The 22,319-nt window shown below is 36.8% G+C and overlaps 1 protein-coding gene across 1 annotated transcript in view; it reads left to right on the top strand.

The window, feature by feature from the left end:
• PCSK5 (proprotein convertase subtilisin/kexin type 5) overlaps window positions 1-22,319 on the top strand; it is a gene marked incomplete at its 5' end in the record, with an annotated part of 194,028 nt that overhangs the window by 85,654 nt on the left and 86,055 nt on the right. Inside the window, 2 exons of the mRNA XM_080362313.1 lie at window positions 13,190-13,278; window positions 18,300-18,472. Coding sequence (XP_080218439.1) covers window positions 13,190-13,278; window positions 18,300-18,472 — 262 coding nt within the window. The remainder of the gene's footprint in view (window positions 1-13,189; window positions 13,279-18,299; window positions 18,473-22,319) is intronic.

Here is a 22,319-nt window from a genome sequence, read left to right as displayed (position 1 = left end):
TCAATTAGGAGCAAAACTTGTTCCTGCCAAATTAATGACGTAAGTTTCATTAAAACCCAATTATTGACACAAATAAGAGTAGGACTTGAACTTATTTCAACAGCTTCCCCATTCATCTTTGAAATACAGCTCTGAAGAGAAATGGGAGGTCCATTTAATGCAGTACAGCATCAAATGAAATTTAGGATTAAGCACAGTACCTGTCTTGCATAGTACAATTGAAATGCACTCAGAATTCAAAATAGGTAGGAAGTATGTCTCTGAGCTGTGATATGGTGGAGACACAGAGTTACAAAATATTCATTTCTTTAAAATGTCACAGCAGTCATCTGCTATTAGAAATGGAGTATGCAGAATGGGTAAAGATGTGTTATTGACCTGCCTGCTCATCACTGTTTTGCCTTATGACCTTAGAATCCTTGCATCTGTCAGTATCTTCCTTACATGAAAGCATAAATACCTTTTTTTCCCTAAAAACATTCTCCCAGACTGTTTTAAAAAGGTCCAATTGACTGGTTTCCTGCCAAGGAGGTCTAAACATGAAAACCTAGATGTGCATTCTTGTATTTGTAGGATATTTTCATTTCTGCTTAGCTGTGATTTCAGTGGAATTAATACAAATATTTTTGAGAAGGCTTTTTTTTCTTTCATTTGTTTTTTCATTGTGCAGAAATGATGGGGCTCTAGTGTGGAGATTTTAATACAAGGAGATTGCTCAAGCACCTGAGATCTCTCCTGCTGATATATATTTCTGTCAGGATGAAAAACATAAACCAGGATAAATAGTTACTGATAATATACTGTCATATAAAAGCTTGTGAAACAAAAGATGTGGAATGGAAGATAATATACCTAAGTATTGTAACAGAGCAGGCTCATGGCCATGAATTTCAGGTGATAAAGAACATAGGCATTAGCGTTACTTGCTTTCAGTCATGGTGGTCTAGGAACATGGGCAGTCCTGATAAATTATTTTTAGTGGCTTATTTTTCGTAGTTATACCAGGTTGTTCTGGATCTGGCTGGGGTAGAGTTGATTTTCTCCACAGCAGTCCATATGGTCCTATCTTTTAGATTTGTGAACAAAAGTGTTGGTAACCCACGTTTTAGCTACTGCTGAACTGTGCTTGCACAGCATCAAGGCCGCCTCTGTTTCTCACAATGCCCTCTCAAGCAAGGAGGCTGATAGTGAAGAAGAGGCTGGAAGGGGATCCAGCTGACCCCAACTGACTCAAGAGATATCCCATGCCACATAGCATCATGCTCAGTACTAAAGCTGGGGGGACAGTTTTTCCAAACTCCAAGCTGCTGCTTGGAGAGTGGCTGGGTGTTGATCTGCAGGTGAAAGGTGATAAGTAATTGCCTATGCATCACTTGCTCGTGTTTCTTTTTCTTTTTTCTCTTTGTTTATTGCACTGTTTTTATCTCAACTGACAAGATTTTCTTAGATTTCCTCTTCCAATTCTCTTCCCTGTCCCAGTGAGAAGGAGGGAACAAGTAACTGGGTAGGGGTTAGCTGCCTACCTGGGTCAATACACCAACCTTTAATAACATGCTGGTTCCTAGCAATAATTCTAGTAGTTTTGGATGGGTAGCCTCATCTAGGTGTCATAGCCTCATCTAGGTGTTGTAGCCTCATCTAGGTGTTCATGCTCCGGCAGGGGGATTGGATTAGATGATCTTTGGAGGTCCCTTCCAATCCCTAGCATTCTATGATTCTATGATTCTTTATGGTAACAGACACCTTAAGCATTATTCCTGCAAGCCTGATTTCATAGTGAAGTTGACCACAAGATCTGTGATAAGTTATCCTCTGCGTATGTTGGCATGTTCTGGTATGACAGGCTTGTGCTGCAGAGAAGTACCCAAATGTGGGCAGAGATGTTGCAGAGCTACTGATCCCAGAGTCACTGTGCTGGTCTGTTAGTCCCTGAAAAGCAACACATAACTGACACCTGTAGCACTGGAAATGACTGAATGAAATGTAGGTAAATGCAGGTAGAAAACAGTTGAAGAAAAGTGGAACAGCATCTTCACTTTTGTTAACTCATATAATTTCAGTTATTGCATGTAGCAACAGCAGGTACACTTATCAGAGGAATTTGTGATATCTGCAGAGGTCAAATATATAGGACACTTCAAATATATAGGAAACATCACCAAAGCAGACGAAGATCCCCTGAAAATCTTAGAAATCAGCTTGGCAGCTATAAGATCAAATAGATAAAAAGCATTAACCGAATAAGTTCTATCACTTGTTTTTTTCATGCATAATTAGGCTGCAATGTGAAGTCTTTTAATTCACAGGGTAGACCTCTACCATGAGCTAGCACTAATGTGAAAGAAAACATGCCTGCCTCTCTGTGGGTTACATGCAGTTTGCTAGCTTATGAAGGGATGTTCAGAAATCGCAGTCTGAAGTTTTATTTGTGGCTTTGGTTTTGGGTGTGATATGATAATTTGCTTACAGAGCAAGTAAGTGGGTGTAGAATTTACATATTTATTCTGAAAGTTATCAATATTAAGGTGTGGCTATTGTAGTAGAGGTGTTCCTCCTAGTCTCAGATTTGCAGTTGAACCTCTTGACACCTCTTCAGTAGAATGCGAATAGTTTTATTTTCTTACATCTAACAGTATGACTTTTGAAGATGGTAGACAATATAGTAAAAGGTGGCGAAATGCAAGCAGCTGAGAAAGTAAATTTGCTGGTTTTGGTTAGTCACTTTTTCTCCTTGGCTCAAAAAACAGATAACAGACTACTTCGCCTGTATCCATCTCATCCAAAGCTCTTCTTTATGCCCGCTATATAGATAACATGGCATAGCCAGTATGCAGTGACTTTGCTCAAGTACAAGCATGTTCACTGTAGATGGTACATGCAGAAGTTTCAGCACCAGATTTCTAGCAATCTTTGCTCATTTTGTTCAAGCCTGTGTTTTCTAAATCTAATATCTTAGATAAATATGGGGGGATTTTTCTAGGAGTAGCAAATGCATAGCCTAGCCAAAAATACTTGTTATAACAGTATTCCAGTTCTTACTTTAGAGCTTTTAAAAAACTATGGAAAATTATATAAATCTACTTTACATAGCCCTATATTCAGAAACAATGATAACAGTTCAATAATGAAACTTAATAAATAAACCTGCATCTTAAGCAAACTTAATAGGAAGCATTCATAAAGCATATCAAGACTTCCTGATTTGTATGAAATAATATTGGGAGTGACACTTCCTTTGCAGTCTGAGGTCTTGTTCCCAAATTAGGATTAATATTAGACTCCAAAACCATTAACAAAACCTCAAACTATCCATATAGTTGCATGAGAAGAACTAGTGTAAGGACTTGTTTTCCAAGTATCATCCTAAATATTCTTGTGTCAGCTTCAAATATTTTATTTTGTAATTAACAAGGGTAAATCAAAGTTACAGAAAATATTGTTAGTATGGTACAAGAACCTGGCTGCAAGGATTTTTGCTTGTTTGCTTAAATACATTTGCTTTTACATCTTTCCAGTTAAATCAGGTTGTAAGTAAAATAGTTGTTGTTGAAGCAACACATCTGCTGAAAACATCTAGAAGCATATCTAGTTATTTTGTGAGGTTTCCTGTTGATTCACATATTTCTTTCTGTTCTCCTTTTATGAAGACATATGGATGTTTTCAAGTTTGGGTGTTTGTTTTATTGCTTTGGAGGTTTTGTACTGTCAAGTAGAAGTCTGTGTAGTGCATCGACTATGAAAATGACAAGATGACCTTTGTGTCACAAGTGATATTTTCTTTTGCAAGGATCTAAAAGTCTCTTGCAGGAAGGTGGAAAGAGATGGAAAGAGAAAGAGAGGGTGCCTCTGGGGCACCCGCTGAGATTATTTTCTAGCCAGCTGAGACCTGTAAGTATCCAGACAGCATTTCTTTGCCATGAGGCAGCGTCATTTTGGAGTATTAAACTCGAATATAGTATTATTAAGACATTAGAGAACAGTGCTTTGGCTGTGGCATGGGTATATGAACTGCCAGGGACATTATTTCCTCTGCAGCTTCCATGTTTAGGATTTGTCTTGCAATCATTTCCATGGGTGGCTTTTTGACTCTGTAGCTATCACTCTCCCCCATGAACCCTGGAGGCTCAGCAACTCGTAGGTGCTCCTCTGAGAGACAGATCAGTAGAGATGAAGGAATCATAAGGCTGTATGTCCCTTGTTTTTCTTGTGTCACCTCCCTCTGCTTTTCCCTGTGTCCAGCATCTGATTTCTCTGTTTTCAGGATCAGAGTTGCATTGATATGAAAGCATAACATGCCCAGTGTTTGGTGACTCAAACATGTTTCATTAATTCCCATATGATATTACTGCTCGTTATAACTGTGGCAATAACTGAGGCAAGTGAGTCCTCCATGGCTGTGCATGATAACATGTGACATAAAATGAGATGTAACAAACAAAATCAGCAAGTAACGTACTTAGCCACGTATATAGTTTTATGTATGAAAACTAAATAGCGTTATTTACTGATGTCTTAAAATGTTTTAACCCAAGGTAAAGCAAGTAAGGATGCTGCACAAGCTAAGTACCAGGATTACGCTCTGTTCGCTGAGGCTGTTACAGACAGGGAAGACATAGTTTAATTGTTGTGTTGAACCACTAATGCCAAGTGTAAAAAATCAGCTAAATTAAGCATTTTTACAAGATAATTACAAGAACTTTTGTGTGTAAAAATGCATACCTGATTTTGTCCATCTTCTTCCCACATAAAGTTGTATAATGCAGTAGCTCCTCTTACCATTTTGTTGACCATGTTCCAAAAGGCTTCGAAGTTAGGCTTTTGTTTGTGCTTTTTTCTGTATGTCAAAAGTGAAGCGATAAAACTTTCTAGTCTTACATATTAAGAATGAGAAAGGTATAGATAGATATTCAGTTATTCCCAACTATGTATGCTCCTCTGTTCTGTAGGTTGCACACAAAAAGGGATCAACCACCCTCATATGCATAAAATGATTGCCAGAATTGCTTGGAGCACATCCTCCTCGTTCTATGACTTTACCTCCTTTCTACAGCCTCTCAACCAGATTGAATTAGGTTAAAAAAAGATATATTTTTTTGTTTATGTGGCAAGGGACCCTTGAAGTCCAAGCAGCCTCATATTCTTCAGTTTCAAAAGCAAAAAAAAAAATAAGTCTTAGGTATATCTAGGTAGCAATATACTGTTTTAAGGTTATACTGGCCTTCATGTTGCTGCTCTACAGGGTAATTCCAGTGCACAGGAACTAAACTATATTGTTTTTACTTGTGATTTGCTTTAATAAATGAGAACAAGAACTGGATTATCCACCTTAAGAAGGTTACTGTACAGTCAATGTAAAAAGCCACACCAAAAAAAACCTCAGATAAAAGTTTTGCATTTTGCTGGCTTTTGAACTCCTTTATTTCTTCACCCCAATGCCTTTTTCTCTCCAGAAAAAAACAAAACAAAACAACAACAACAAACAACAAAAACAAACAAACAAACAAACAAAAAACCAGATGCATTGACTTTTTACCTTGCATTAGAAATATTAAGACATCAGAAAATAATTATTTTTATTTTTAATACTGAAAACTATGTACTTGGCTAAATATGTTATTGCCAATTTTGGTTTTGCCAATTTTTGTTATTGCCAATATTGTTCACCATATTGTTCACCATGTTTGCCAATATTGCCAATATTTCTCATTCTATGTCAAATTTCACGGGCCTCTTCAGACCTTCTATTCATTTTTTGTTTTGCCTTTGGTAGAAAATACAGACAAAAGGCCTTTTTTTTTTTTAATGCATGCACATTCATTTTCCCACTCACATAAACAAAATTGTAAAATGGTAATTAATATTGCAGAAGCACAGTCCTTTGCCGGGCTGATGTCAAAACTTCACACTTGTGACAAATTATCTGCTTACTGCTAATAGATAATGAATGTACAGAGAGTGGCAAGGCAGCACTGCTGTTACCAACACTGTTAAGACGTGTGTCTGAGATGTGAAGTGTTCCATGTGTTTGTTTCAGTGCTGTCATCTTTGATTTTATTTGTGACAAACAGATGAGTTATTTTCAAGTTATTCTTTAAGTAACTTCCCATAATCATGCAAAAAGTTATTAGCCTTGGGGACCTTGACTCAAGACAGCTTCCAGTCCTGTGCTGTAACCACATTACAACACTCTGTTGGATGCCCAGAAACAAGATCCTGTCTATGATGTAACACCCAAGTCTTTGGCATTTTTCCTGATATCTCACATTGAAGATTTGTGTAACTTGTTTTTCACACTTACTCTGTCATCTCTTTCTCCACTGTTATCATCCAAATATCTCTCCATTGTGAAATATCTTCATTCTTATTATTTTTCAGCTGAAGCAGATGTGTTTTAGAAGCTGAAGACTGAGGTTTTCCTTGCCCATGCTTTTGACCTCTGACAGTTACTTTATATCTGCTTTTTCAGATGTTCCTAAAACAACATTCCAACTCACTGCCAGTTTGGAAAGTATTTTTAATCCTCCAGATTGTTAGAGACAATCTATATATGAACAGCTCTAAAAAAAAAATGTCTTCTGCACTTCACAAGACATTGCTCTGGGGTGCAAAAAAATGCATTTCTTATAAAATGCATTTCTGAATATTGCTGTTCAAATATATATATTTTCTCCAGCAGTGACACGTTGTGGTGTCCCAGATATCACGTTTGTGTTTATGAATATATTCCAGTATAAGAGATCTTTGAAAACATTTGAAAATTTAACTAAAGGAGAGTTTTGCAAAAAAAATTAGTGCCAACTCTGATATTTTCCCGCAGCTAAACATGGCTACCTAAAATTCTATTCTTCCTGTTCCAATAGCAGTTTGAAAATAATTTTAACATTCAAAGTTCTTTTAGTGCTAGAATTTTAAATGTCCACAAATTACATAGTTTAGTTCGTGTTACAGGTTCCATCTCTGGGATTCTACTCTGATTTATAATAAAAACTAAGTATTTTTTTTCTTAATGCATTGTCTTTGTGCATATATAATATATTTACTGCGTAATTATGATAAGAAAGGAAGTTGATGCTTATCAGAAACAGGCTGTTCAAGCACAGCCTAATAAAATTGTGTAAATTTTTAGACTATCTGTTCTAACCTTTTTACATGATTTAGCATCCACTCTTACAGTATGTGCAGCATAGAGTTTGCGAAGGATGTGAAGTTTCTTCTTTTCTGTACATATTTCTCTGGACTAAAACAAACTAACCAATGTTTTCTTCATTTGTTTACAAACTAATTCCTGTGCTGAGTATTTCTTAGAAAATTTAAGTAAATTACTGATGTGCTCAGAGATTTTTGTGATGAGCTTACACTGAAACACCGAAACTCTTTTCTCCTTAAGTTCCCATTCTGAAAAGACTCATTAGTGACAGGTCGAAGTGGGCTGGACTATAATGTTAGCATCATGGAAAGCTGGAGGGCTTTAAATTCTCTTGTCCCCTGAGCTTTTTATGTTCTGAATTAGTTAAAGAACTCCAGAAGATCAAGATGGTGTGAGTGTTTGTGGAGTTCAAAGAATACCTGTTAGAGATGGAGGCTCTGAGATGCAGAGTCAATTTACATGGCAGGGACTTTTCAAATTACCAGCACCTATATTCACTAACTCTGAACATTTCCTTACTCTAAACATTCAGACATAAGCTTAATTAACATTTCTCTTAAAGATGCTCATGGTGCCTTATACCTTCTTCATCTTCTGAAAGGCAAATTAAGAGTGATTATTAAAAGATAAATGTCTTACATTTAAATTATGTTAGTGGGAGAAGGAGTGATAGTTAATCACAGAACATACACCTTTTCTCTTTCCATTATTGTCTAAAATACTGAGCCATTTCTCTCTCAGGAAAAAAACCTTTTACTGAAAAAAGTTGCTCTATGTAACAGATTAGTGTGTAGCTCTTAAATTTCTTGTATCTTTGCCGTCAAAAGACTGCACCTTTAGCATCCAGGTGCTCAAGCACTGTTATGCATGCAGAAGAAAAAAGCAACATACACCTTTTAATAGAAGTGTATTTCTTCAACAATTTACTTCAAATTCTCCATATAATAGTGAGGGCATTATAAGGCAAAAAAAAAAAAATCTTTACTAAGGTTTTCCTGAGTAGGTCTTTGACAGCTTACTGACTTTTTGTTTATGACTGACAAATTTCCTCTTTATAAAAAGAGAAGAAAATTGATCTTAATTGCCTGTGTATTTTCTTGGTTCTTTGTGCTCTTTTTTTCTCCTATGCAAAAGTGAAAATAAATACGTTTCTGAAAAAGCTGTGCTTATTTGCCTGGAATTGAAAACTTCAATACAGCAGTTAAAGCTAGGCAGAATCTTAAAAGATTATTTTATGGTGGAAAGTGCTGGCCAACTTATAAGCATCTTAACTACAACTTTTTGGAATGTGATGCCTGTGACATCTTATTTCTTTCACCTGGGGGCCTTTTGAGTCTAAATGTCTTTGAGTGGCAATTTTTCCTGTGTCTCCTTATAAGACAAACAAACAACAACAAACAAGCTTTTTTTCTTTCCATTTCTTTTCTTTCTATTAGACTCCAGGTAGGAGACATTTGTAGATAGGCAGAATGTCTCATAACCAAGCTTTCTTTCATGTTCTATTCTGTGATACTATATCACACTGACATTAACACAAAGGACAAGTGCAAAACCTTTTAGCTGAGTGTCTCTTCAAAGTGCCTTTTAATAGCCTGGGAACTTATTTCCCTTCAACATACGCTGGCAAAGGATCCAGTGAAATGAAGCATTGACCCTAAAGTTTATCAAGATAGGCCTTTGTAGAAGGGCAGTCATGCTTTGTTCTAGGTCTGCATCAACTTTTTAAACAAGTTGTATGTGGTGCAAGCATCTCACAAAGACGGGAGTTTGTTGTGTTTTGATGCATATACATTCACAAAAAATGCTGACTTGAAAGTGCCTCTTGTTTCACCTCTTGTTACTGGTTATGCTGCCTCCATAAACTGTTTGTAGTGTGAAGTTTTCAGGATTTCATGCTCAGTAGACATTTTCATAGCTTTAAAGCAGACTTAATCAATTTCAGGCATCAGTTTAATCATATTTATTTATCAAGTTAAGAAATTAGTGTAATGATTAATCAGAAGTCTTTTCTAATTTTAACTGCAGAATTCAGAGTCTTTTCCAAACTGTATACCTCAAGCAAAAATCTGGACAGAGAAAATTAAAAGCAGTGTGGAAATAACATAATATTTTATAGACAGATTCTTTAGAAAGTCTTCCTTTTCACAGCATAATTGAAATATTACTTAAAAGACCCATAAAAGATAATATATTAAAAAAATTGCTTTGCATATATGATTAATTCACACAGTGAGGAACTGATGGTAAGAAGAGCAATTTTATACATATGACCTAGAAATAAATAAAACAACTTGTAACTTTGTCATTTCCATTATAAATACAGAATGCAATTAAAAATAATCTTGGCAGAGCAGCAAGGGTTTGACATAAAAATCTGCTTACAAACTAAATTTATACTATTACTGGACTTAAAATATGATTAAAAGAAGGGTTTTCCAATACGCGAGGACTAGTGAAATATTTATCAAAGTTAATTTAACTCACATGTTGTAAAACTGTCCAAATTCTCTCTACAATACGCTTTTTTCTGTGATGATTTGGCATGAAATTTCTTACTGTGCTTTACTTCAATAAATACGTGTCATGATACTTCTGTACCAGTCCTTTAATTCCTCAGCTATAATACTTCTTACTGAAGTTACATTTACCACTGTGGCTACGTCCACTTCAGCTGGAATTTAGGGTACAGTTTTGTGTTGCTGTTAATCCCATGTTACTGTGGGTTGCTGCTAGGAGGTTCAGTCCTACAGTGACCTGGACACGGCTGCCATGGCTGTCCCCTCCTGTTTCCCCTCTACAAACATTACATGTTCCTGGGCTGACCGGGGTGTATTTGGTGATCCAGTGGAAATCTAACCCTTTTGATGGTGCTCGGTGGATGTAGCTGACACAGTGGCAGCTATGCCATTCTTCTTCATGCAGCCTCCCTTCTCCTGGTGTGATTTTGTGCAGGTTTGACTGAAAGTGAGTTAATTTTCTTCATGCAGCTAGAAAATGTTCTTTTTCATACCTAGGACAGTCATTGTTTGGATTTAGTTTGAGAACAAGAAGCTAACACCCTGGGACAGACCTAATGTTTTTCTTCAAGTAATTTTCCAGTGTCTTTGAGCTGGAATAAAGAGAATGTAAGAGCTGCTGTTATCTTAGTTATTACCTGGGAGCCAAGGTCTTTTCTGAGCTCTCTATCTGCAAGTGAGGCAGTGAGGAAGAGGGGCATGGTTGGGATAGGCATTGACTGACATCCAGGCTGATCAGTAAGAGTATTCCATGCCATTAGCATCATGCTTCATATTTAAGAAGAGTTGGGCTTTCTGGGTGGGGAAACCCATTCAGGTTCTTCTCCCTTTCAGCTGAGTTCCATTCAGGAGTTCCTTTATTTTGGCCTTGTGCCTTTTTGCTTTTCTGTCTCACCCTCTCCCTGGGATAGGCTGTTTGGGACCAGGGTGCTCTCCTCCTGGGACTGACTGCTCAGTGTGGATGGATTTCGTGAGGGGTTGCATCAAGTATCACTTATTTTACATCATATTCTCATTTTATATATATTGTTCTTATTAGTGGTATATCAGTATTATTTTGTTATTTTATTTAATTGTTTTTATCTCAATGCACAAGTTTCTCCCTTCCCTTTTGATTCTCTCCCCTATTTGGGAGTGGGGTGGAGGGTTGTGATTGAGCAGCTGTCATGGTTTTGATTGTTAGCCGTGGTTAAGCCACGACAGGTATCTGTCTGCCTCCTTTCTCTAGTGAAAAACCTTCCTCCCATCACTGCTTCCCAAACTTGGTATCTGGGAGGGTTTTCTTGCCAACGCAGTTTCCCTCTGGAAAGCTGTGGCTTGGCCACATACATTTCACCAGGCAGGCAGTGATTTATTAATAAATTATAAGCGATGCACTGAGATGATGCATGTGAGTATGCTACATCTACATTTCTAGAGTACAGTCATCTGTGCTTTGATGTGTGGGTGACAACACCTCTAAACTTATATGTGGCACCTGACAAAATCATAAGTAGAAGAAGGGAAGTTTGGGAATCATGGTGTCTTGTAAATAATACTTAAGACAGGCATTTTCCTATAAATATTAATACATTTTTAAAAGGCACTGCTTCAAATAAACACAGAGCTAGAACACTATTTGAAAATACTTGAAAAAGAAAAAGGATGTTTTTTAAACTTGTTTTCATCTGTGATTCTTGAATTATTTACTTGTCACTTTTCAAAATAATTCTGTAGTAGTGTAAGCATTAGTTTATCACTTAGAGTTAGATAGGCTTTCTTGAAATGAAGAAAATTACACTTGAAAATTAGGCTTAATGCAAAAAATAAACTTCAAATTCAGTCTTGAAGAATTCTCTGATCAAGTTTGGCAACCAAATAATGAACTGTAAAGAGATAAGTAGGCAATTATTTGAGATACACATATAATCATGAAACCTTGATCCAGAATCAGGATTTATCAGCATCCAACTTGTCACTTTAATTTTCTGAGTAAAGTTGACACTTCTCTCATAGGTTATATACATCTCACTTATCTGGTAAACTCAATGATCTCCTTGAAATTCTAACGGATTAGCATTAATCACTTTTTTTTTTTTTTATTGTTTCCTCTCTTTTCTTTCCCTATGTCTATTTGATGTTGTTTTCATTTTACAGTAATCCATTCCAAACAACTTATCTTAGTGTTTCTCATCAGTGTGTCTCAAAAGTTTAAGGGAAAAAAGTTGCACTGATAGAAAGGAAATAAAGAGTGACTCTACCCAAAACAAGCTATACCAAGAGAAAGCAACTGTAATTCTTGTCTGTAACACAGGAGTCAACTTTCAGTTCAAAAACACTGGTGTTCTCCAGATGTCTGTGTAAGCCGCCAGTCAACTACATCCAGCAGAAGAGCACCTGTGTACACAACTGACCTCACTTAGCCTCTTCTGAAGTGCTTGCCATGTTGTTATCTATTTTTCGCCATGACTTTTTAAGCTTCCTTCTTTGTGGCTACCCAAGCCTTACATTAACTTTCTATCTATATCTCATCAAATCCTCATCTCTTTTCCTATCTGGTTTGAAACTCGGCATCTCTTCTCCGCAGCAGCCCGCTCAAGTTCACTGTTTGCTCCTTGTTGCTTGTGTCACATTTCTGCAGTGGAGTTGCTTAACTGTACAAGGGTGAAGGCAAAACTTACTGGTGTAAAATATGCTTTGAAATCTATATGGCAGATGAAAATCACAAAAAGCAGGGACAGCTTTCCCACCATGATGACCATATGGATGACCACTGTCACCCTGTAGAACACGTGGATCAGGGCTACGCAAGGCATCCCACTGTGGCTTTGCACCACAGTGTGGAAGAGGGTGAGCAACCACTGGAAGTTTTGTATTTTCCTTCGGCAGCTTCTGAAGACTATACCGTTACTGCTCAGCAGGCATAGGGTGTGCCTCTGATGTGGGAGGTACTTCAGCTGCTTTTTCTGCCCCCAGAAAGGGAGCAGGCTTGCAGGGTTGGCCCAAGACATCATCAGGACATGCTTATACAGAAGTTTTGAGCATACCTGGTGTATAGCTGGTCTTGACCTTGCATCTAAACACCCTTGTGGGCACTGGTGAATCCCATCTTCATCATGGAAAAGTATGGTACATGCTATGCCTGCTGGAGATTGTTTGGAGATATACCTATAACCACCTGAGTCATTGTGGTAGAATGCAGGACAAAAATTCTGTCTATAATGTAAGATTTGGTTCAAAAACAAGAACTGCTATCTGAGACTTTTCTGTTGCTGTAGATTACGTATCATCATTGCGTGTCTTTGTTACAAACTGTGTGTGTTTCCAGTAGCTAGAAAGCCTACCATGAAGAGTTTAATATGACTGTGATAATGATGGTAAAACGTGTTCGGAGGAATACTCTAACATGGGTATAAATTACTACAGAGGCTTAAGTGGCGCAAGACATCGTGGGTATATATGCTTTTAGCACCTGAGGATGAGCAAAGTCAAAGCCTTTAATCCCAACAGTCTGTGCTTACTTGGAAAAATGTTTGTCTGACTGCAGGCATGGAACCCGTTGTGCTGGAGAAGTGGCAGCCACGGCAAACAACTCACACTGCACAGTAGGAATCGCCTTTAATGCCAAGATTGGAGGTATGTGAAACAATCTCCCACCAAAAAAAAAAGTAACCAAAGAGCCATTTGTGCTAAATGGTACATTCAGATCTTTCTCAACAAAAGAAAGAGATTTGTATGGATAACAAACCTAGCTGTGTTAACAAGTAAATCTCAGTTGTAAAGTGGTGGTTAAATACCAGTACTGAAGGAGTTTGTCTGCGGTGACACTTCTCCAGTGCTCCCTGGAATGCTGCCTCTCAGTACACACAGAAAAATAGAAAACAAGACCTTTGATGAAAACACAAACCCCAGAATTAGGACATTTGAGTTTTCTCCCAGATTTGGAGCTCTAAGTGTTTAGCTTCAACAAGCCAGAAGCAAATATACACATGAGGAATATTACCTTGCATATTGATCCCAAACACAACACAACAAACATAGAACATTTTTGTGTTGTTTGGCTGTGGTTGGAGAGAATCTTCTTTTGACCCCTCTGTGTGATCAAATTATTACCTGAAATATGAGATTATATTGCACTTTTTTTTTTTTTTTCATTCAGCCAAGAGGTTCTAAGTTGTTTCTGTGAATTCTATGGCTACTCAACTAAGACCTTTGGCTTAACTTGTGGAGATGACTATCAAGATGTCATCTGCGTGTCTCCTAGGCTGTAGCCTGCCTGTGCCAGATTTTAATGTTTCAAGTGAAGTTTTACCCTGTACTTTTGATTAAATCGTGGGATTGGTATATTTGCTTTCAATATAATGACATATAGCTCAAACTCCATATTAATTGTTGATTTTATGTCCCAAAATAGAGCCTGTCTGTGAAAACAGAAACATGTTTACCTATACGTACACAAAAGGACAATTCAAAAACATGACCAGGCAGAGTTGAGGCCATGTTAATAGTACTGTATCTGTTCTCTACTGGATCAGTAAGAGTTTGATCCAAATCAAATGTGAGCACAGCTGCATTTCAAATTAGCCAAAGCACACAATGTTGTCCTCATGTCAGCTTTCTTTTTTCCTGCTGGAATCAAGAGGATAGACAATACCTGATCCAGCATCAGGTTAGAGTGATGCAGAAAAACAATTTCCCTTCAGGCAGAGAGCCCATCTGCACAAAGTTACCCTGTCAGAGTGGTTTAGAGAATCTGATCTGGCCAAGTGAGTAAGTTTGTGGCAGATGAACAGGTTGTCTCATGTGGACATGGCATTTGGTTGTGTACCAGCAGCTATGAAATCAGATTTATTGCCTTGTCATACCAAAGTCAGAGGAGAGTTAGTGCACTGATAGAGATAAAAGATGGCTTTGGGAGAAATCTCAACTGTGAGTTGGACAGTCACATAACCTGCAACAGCCCTTGAAATTTTCTCCGTTAGTAACAGTGGCTTCTTAATAGATTACTATTTATTAAGCATTAGGAATGTGCAATAATAATGATTTAGAAACCCTCAAGGCATATTAGCTGAATCACAGCCTTTTGTAAATATAGTGTAAAAACTGATTCAGATGGACATAGAATGAATGCAGTTAATGTGCATAGTAAATACTGGATGTGTGTACCTTGTCATTATTTATTTATTTATTTAGTATTAAGAATACAACAGCCTACAAGAAATTTCACTGGTCTAAGTGAAATAAAAATTATATCCACTCTGTCACTATGATTCTGTAGAGCCATCACTAACACTGTTTATTAAAAGAAAGCTGGAAAATAATAACTGTGTGTCAACCTCACTTGGCACAATGTACTGCCTTTTAAACGCACAAGTACTTGCATATAAGACTTTGGGAGTCTCAGCAGGTAATCTGCAGAAAGTCAGAGGTGAGAGGGAATTCCAAGGTAACAGGAAGGGATGTTCAGCTTCCCCTTCCACTAGGTGTATGTATTCAAGAGTTTCACTGCTGCTGACCTCTATTTGGCAGGCCTCTCTCCATTCCCTTAGAAAAGTCATAAGCTGCACAAGTGAGCATGCATTATGTTCCCTCTCCACAGGCCAGACAGAGTGTAAAAACATTTGCTTGTGTTATGCTAAACTACTGTTCAGCTCACTTGTTTCTCAGGGATTTAAAGACCATTCTTGGGCCTTCTTGTAGAAGAAACAAAGGCTAAGGTAAAGCAATCACATTCTCCTTACACAGTGATGTTGAATTTGCTCCACCAAGATAATTATTCTGGACATGTGCAATATAGTAAGGAGATAAAGCAAAAGGGGAAGGAAATCCTTTCTATCAATATTCCATCAAATACTGGCAGTTGAACAAATCCAATTAATGATCTTTGTGATGGAAAGTCATTAACAAGATATCCAGTAGTAATGCTATTTTTTTTCTAAATGTGTTTGTACTCTTTGTCTCATTTCAACACATTTAAGAACTTCTCACCACAAAAAGCTCAAAAATAAGATCCTTAGAAAGTCGGAGCCTTCTCTTTATGTGGTGTAAGTGGTGATGTAATCTGCAGAGAAGAAAATTTGAATAAAATTGCAGTCTGGACCTTCAGTTTTTCTATGGGTTGTGGAATCTTCCTTATAAAAAATACACACCATGCCTTCAATTTGCACCCGGCTAAGCTACAGCCCCTTTCATTGAAAGACAAACCAGTGCACCAAGGGATTAGATCTTATTTTTCAATGTGACTCTCTGCCATAATCACACAGAGCAAATTACCATCTAAAGAGCTTGTGAGACTTTTTATAGGAAGGGATGGTTAACGTGTTGTTATTGTTGCAGATTGATTGTGGAAGTTGCAAAGTATCTGTGGGGGTTTGGGTGCTTTGTTACTAGGCTGGGCTCGAGTCCTGATGGGAAAACAGTTACACTGAATTATGGCACAACAGATGTAGATTGTCTTCAGCAGATGAGGAATTAGTTCAGCTGTTTCTTTAAGTCAGATTCTGATTAAAACAAATATTTTAAAAGAAAACTTGCTTTCAGCTCAGTTTTGCATGTTTCCTCTGATTCATTCAAAGTTTGTTCAGACTAAAATACCGCTTACATTTTGGCAATTACTGCAAATATTGGAAAAAGTTTACAGAACTCCAAAGTCTTAGGTGGAACAATCTGCAAATGTAGCCTGTTAAACGCCTTCTGGACAGCTTTTGTTGCGCTATCACCACATGCCAAATGCAGTTTGGAGTGTTTGTGATCGGCAGAATTAACTGCTCCAGACATTGGGAGGGCAGGGGCAGGAGAGGAAAAGAGAAAGGAAAAAAAGAAAGGAAAGAGACAGAGAGAAAGGAATTATTTTTGTTTTAAATAGCCAATGAGAAGGACATCTGTTGTTCAAAGTCACCCTTGAAACACGTCTGTCTGTTGTTGCCTGGAGAGAGCAACACCCAAGTCACAGTCTTGTCCATGTTGCTTTAGATTTGACCACTTCACCGTTAGCAAAAAAAAAAAACCTGGTGTGAATTACTTAAGGTGCCAATGGCAGAATTCGGAGTTGTTGTTCAGTGGGTGAATGTAGTAATATTCAGGCTGACTACACAGTAACAGAGACATAAAAGGAACCTTTATTTTCCTTCTTTCAAAAGCAGTGTACATTTTATTGTCTTTATTTAGAACTAAATGTATTTTAATGTGCTTGAATGAAACTGAGAACACAACTTCCACCGATCATTAATTTTCTGAGATTATGCTGAGGAAGGAAAATAAAACCTGAGAATCCCAGAGTTGGTTTAATGGCTTTTTTTATAAAGTAAAGTTCATAGTGAGATCACTGTTTGTAAAAGTTTATTATCTCACAAAACATGGGCAGCTTTTGTGTGAACTTAGAAATATGATCGGTTTTCTTTTTTGAGTCAGTTAAAGTAAGGAAAAAAAAAAAGACCCTCTATCAACAAAGCACCCCCTATGCTTTTTGTTAATTGGAAGTTAAGGTCCTGATAAACACTCAAGTCACTTCAGTCTGAGCTCATGAGCAACATGAAATGTGTCTGTAATTAAAAATATGTAAATTTGGCTTATAAATAACATTGGCCTTTTTAAGGAGAAAGAGCATCAAACTTATTAATTGTGGAAGTAATCATTGTTCCATACTGTCATTCAGTTACATGCTAATTATTAGTTAATTTTTAACATCTCGTTGATCAGATGTCACAGTAGCTGTATGTAGGTCCATTTTTTTGTTTAGGTTAAAACTGGTATCAGTGGTTTTCTCAGCCAGAATTAATTTCAGTCAAAGTCTTGCAGTTAGCCAAAAGAAAAACTTCAATATTTTCTCAGTTTCTAGACTTAAGCCTACCTTATTGAGTCAAATGATCTTGAAACATCATTATGCCATTCATCTCAGAAGGGCTTTCACATTGTTTTGTCCAAACTTTCATGAATGGTTTCTTTTAATACAAAAATTTCAGATTTTACCTCACATAAGCTTCTTCTGCACAGAGGAGGATGTTCACAATATTGTAGTTTCAAGTTGAATAATGTTACCTATAAGGTATTTGTTAGTTAACTTCCTGTAATGGCCTTGCTACTGTGCATGACAATCAGTCTGTAAACAGAAGCTTTCTCCCCAGTTTCTTCTTTGCTGCCTCATACAATGAAGGAATAATCACACGTTTCTCTGTCAGCAGAGATCCTTTTATTACATCTGTCAAGATAGTTAGGACTGCTGAATGACTCAAATTAGGCATAGAAGTATAAAAGGAGAGAGAAAAATCATACTATCTCTAGGTGAGACATTCAAACTTCTCAAAGTTCAAGTATTTTTTTAAGTTTTCTTCAGCGTTAAAGTTTGTTGTTGAAGTTTGAAGTCTGTATAGTGGATAAAAGACCTGTAAATAATTTTTAACGCTTGAAAGGCCATCTTAAAATATTAGTTGCTTTTTAAAATTTTTTTTCATCTAGAGTGTCTTTTCCATTGCAGAAACACATACACAAACATGTTTTGTTTGTTTGTTTGTTTTTTCATCGGTTTGGTGTTTGTTTGTTTAACACCAGTAGCAATCCTTATGATCCAATGTCCTATGCAACAATTTTCTTGGTGAAAAAGGAAAAAAGGCAGCATTTTGAGTTGTTTTGTCCTGTTCATTGTGTCTTTCATTCTGAAGGTGTACGAATGCTGGATGGAGACGTGACAGACATGGTAGAAGCAAAGTCTCTAAGCCTTAATCCCCAGCACATCCACATCTACAGTGCCAGCTGGGGGCCTGATGACGATGGTAAGACTGTGGATGGACCTGCTTCCCTCGCACGCCAGGCTTTTGAGAATGGCATCAGAATGGTAAGCTGGCATCAAATTGCATCTCCTAGATCTGCTCTCTTGTGCAAGTGTGAACGCAACCAGGATGTGCAGTTGCTCAGCACATCTGGAAGAGGAAAGGATTCTGAAGGAAATAAGAAAAGCTTCCTTTGCATAAAACTAAAGCTGCATTTTCCTTCTATAGTGACCTGATGGTCAGTCCATCCTAAAGTGTCAGCTCTGTCCATTTTCCACTGGAATACATCCTCCTCACTGTCCTTTAAAACTGCTCCGAGGTAATGATGTAATTCTACAAGCAAAAATAATGCTGAAAAACACTACTTTGCACAGCAGTACCAAGTCATTTTTCCTTTTTCCTTCCTTTTGTTCATTGCTTTGTTTTGCTTGGTTTCTTAATGGAAGTTTGATGATTGTAATAGGGAGTTGGGGGCTGAAAAAAATCTACATCCATTTTCTTTTAGCATGTGTGTCTGGTCTCAGAAAACTTAATCCCTATTTATAACTTAGATACACATTTCTCTCCGTGTCTGTGGTATTACATTTTCTCTGTGAAGTAGCCCAGAAATCTTCAATAATACAACACAGAAAATCCCATGTGCTCCTACATGAAAAAATCTGTGACCTTTTCAATTTTATTTTATAATTTACTGTCAAATAAATAAGACACAGAAGGAAATGAGTGGTTAGAGGAACTTTTGATGTCGGAGGCTAGTTTTTAGTTCTTCCTTTTACCCTTCTGCCTGTTAAATAGATCAGTGAATTCCTCATCTTCCTGTGCTCACACCTCTTTCCACTATATAGGACTGACTGAAAGGATTTTAAAGCTTTACACTTGAAGATCTAAACATTATTTTGAATGCAGCAAGAGACTTTCTAGTTCAGTGGTTGGTGGTTCTAGGATCAGAAAAGGGGATTAATACAAAACATTCGTTTAAAGAGACTGAAACAGTTGTTGGACAAAATGGAACTGGAACATAGTTACTGGAACACGGTAACACTGTTTTCCTGGTTTTGTTATAAACAAAACCAGTTTCTCTTTTAGCATTTTTAGCAACTGTGCAGCAATATCAGAAAGCACAGCTATTATTGAAGTGAGCAGTGTTTTAATCAGGTGCGCCATGACTGATTTTAGCAAACTATAGCTAACATTCAGCTTGGAAGGTCTGTGCTGCATGTAAGACATAGTGTCTGCCACTGAGACACTATATTGGTTTAAGGTATACCGTAAGAAGTAGTCCTAATGCAAGCAGTAACAATGGGTATAGGGTGGCAATAGACAAAGTTACAACAGCACCTGGTCACACTGACAGTCTGTATCACACTACAGCATTTCAGGTGATTTGCAGTCTACCTCACTTCAAGTTGTAAATAAGTACATCTTAAAATTGATACCCAGTATCAACCATGAACATTGCCTCGCAGCGCAAGCCCAGGAGGTGTGAATTCACATCTAATCACAGCGGTATCCTTGGCTTATTTCAGTTTCCTCAATAAAGTTGCATGAATTTCTTACTCTCACCCCTGTCCTTCGTGCCCCAAATGTGGATACTAGTACATGCTCAGCTACATAGCAGGTAAGTTATGACTAGAAATTACTGAAATACTAAACTAACAACAGGGACTGTGTGCTTCCTATGTTATGTGATGTTAAAGACATGTCTCTCAAACTCAATTCTTTGAAAGCTTTACTAACCATGCAGCCACGGACCACTGCCTTTCTATCACTTGGTCATCAGATTTACGCTTTTGCTTGTTGTATGTTGTATAACATGTGAAGCCTAGCATAAAAATCTACTCAAGCATGTACTTAACTTTACTCTGTGTGAAATTCCACAGGTTTTGCAGTTAAATACATTTAGGGACACTGATAGATTCTGCCCAAGAGAGCTGTATTCAGTAATCATTATTAAAATAGTTATTGAAGTGCTCTTAGAACAATATAACAAGTATGTGGAAGACCAAATGCACCTCCATCACTGCTTCCCATGCATCATCACTCCTCCTTTCAGATTAAAAATCAGCAATACCCATCACCCAGCTAAAGTTTACTACAGTTTAAGAGTGACTACAGAGACTAAAGAAAATAAAGTAATGAAGGGAACACTAATGGAACTGCAGGATGCAGTGGAATTGGAACAAAAGAAGTTTTGTGTTTAAATATGTATACGTGTTAGTTTAAATTTCGTATTTCTTGTAGGTAAGACAATCATGCAAAGTTCAGCACAAATTTCTCTACCAGAAGAACTCATACACATCCTCACTGAAATCTCAAACTGGGGATAAATGGGGTATAAATTAAGAATGTGGAATAATTCACCAGCATCATGGATCTTGCCTACAAGAATTATTCTTCATTGTTATTATAGCTGTAATATGAGAGGATACCCTACAGAACCCAGATGAATTTCATTTTACCAGCACATTATTCTGTATTTTTAGTAAGTACCAGTATATAGTGGAAACATAGTATTTAATTTTAATATTCTGAGGTGGTCTTTTTTTCTGATAACAGTGCAGAAGCAGAGTTTGATATCTTGGTTTGAGAAATAGTAGAAGTCATATTTGATGCAAGTCAAATTATTATTTTTACAATTTAGCTTCTATGTTATTGACTTTTTATTCTGCCCAAAGTTGCCTATGCAAAGTTAAATAGATTTAAATATTGCCATATATTTGGAAATTCTGTCTAGCTCTTACTGCGAAAGCTTTTTGATTTCTACTAAGGAAACAGAAGTTCTCTTTAAAACTAGCATAAAATTTTACTGATAAGAAATACAAAATCTTTAAAGTTAATCTCTAATTTTAATTCTTCAAAATGTAATTTATTTTGAAAGATTGTAAATATATGTCTCAATTACCACCTTGCTGAATTGGCTTAATTTCCACACTAAAAATTACTTTAAACTGGTTTTGTTCTTTTTAATAAACCATACCTTTCCTTTTTCATGTAAAGGTACTTTTTCTATATTTACACTGTCATAAGGTGTGTCATTTTAAAAGATGAGACAAATGGGAGAAGAAAGGACAAATTATGTCTGTGCTAAAATATTCCTAAAATCAGACCATTGTCCAAGGTAATGACTAGATACTCAGCCAAACATAGATTTCACCAAGTAGTCACAGTAACTGTACAAATAATAATAGGCAGACAAAAATGCTTATTACATTGTGTACAGATCTTAACCTTCCTTTTAAAGAAATACTGAACTCAAGAACACCTAGTATAGCATCTGTGATTCAAATTAAAGTCACAGCGATACAGGAAAATTTGGCAAGACCTTCTTTTAGAACTACACAAAAGTTCAAGGCTGATATTCTTAATTTATCATGTATATGCACACATAACTGGGTATTATTTTTAAAAAATTGGACAGCAAAAGGAAAGGTCAAGATCTTTAAAGGCATCTGAAAAGGAAATTATGCTTGGCTTGTTTAATTAGGAAAATCAAAGGTGGTGCTGAATAATAACTTTGATTAGAGTATAATTAAACTTAATTATTACTTTTTAAAATTATACTCATAAAGCAAAAATTAAATAGATGAAAGAGCAACAGTTTCTTATTCAGTTTTCTGAGAGACTAGGATCCATTTAAAAAATGCCTGGTTTATCTTTAGTGCATATTATTCCAATTAACAGCTCATGTAGGGTGCTTTAGAACTATTATTATTTTTAAATCTGCTGAGCTAATATGACTACTCTTTCCAAATCCTGCAGAAAATAACAAAGGTAAATGACTGTACAATTTCTCCATAGCGTCTCACAGAGACAGCACATGCCATGAATTGAAATAGACAAATCTATTTAAACATAGGATACTGAGTAATGACTCAGATTATGAAAAGACAACCTAACCCGCAAGTTAAATAT

Source organism: Nesoenas mayeri, assembly GCF_963082525.1.
Source record: "Nesoenas mayeri genome assembly, chromosome: Z".
Lineage (NCBI taxonomy): Eukaryota > Metazoa > Chordata > Aves > Columbiformes > Columbidae > Nesoenas > Nesoenas mayeri.
The sequence above is the reverse complement of the archived record's forward strand: the minus strand, read 5'-3'. Positions and strand labels throughout refer to the sequence as shown.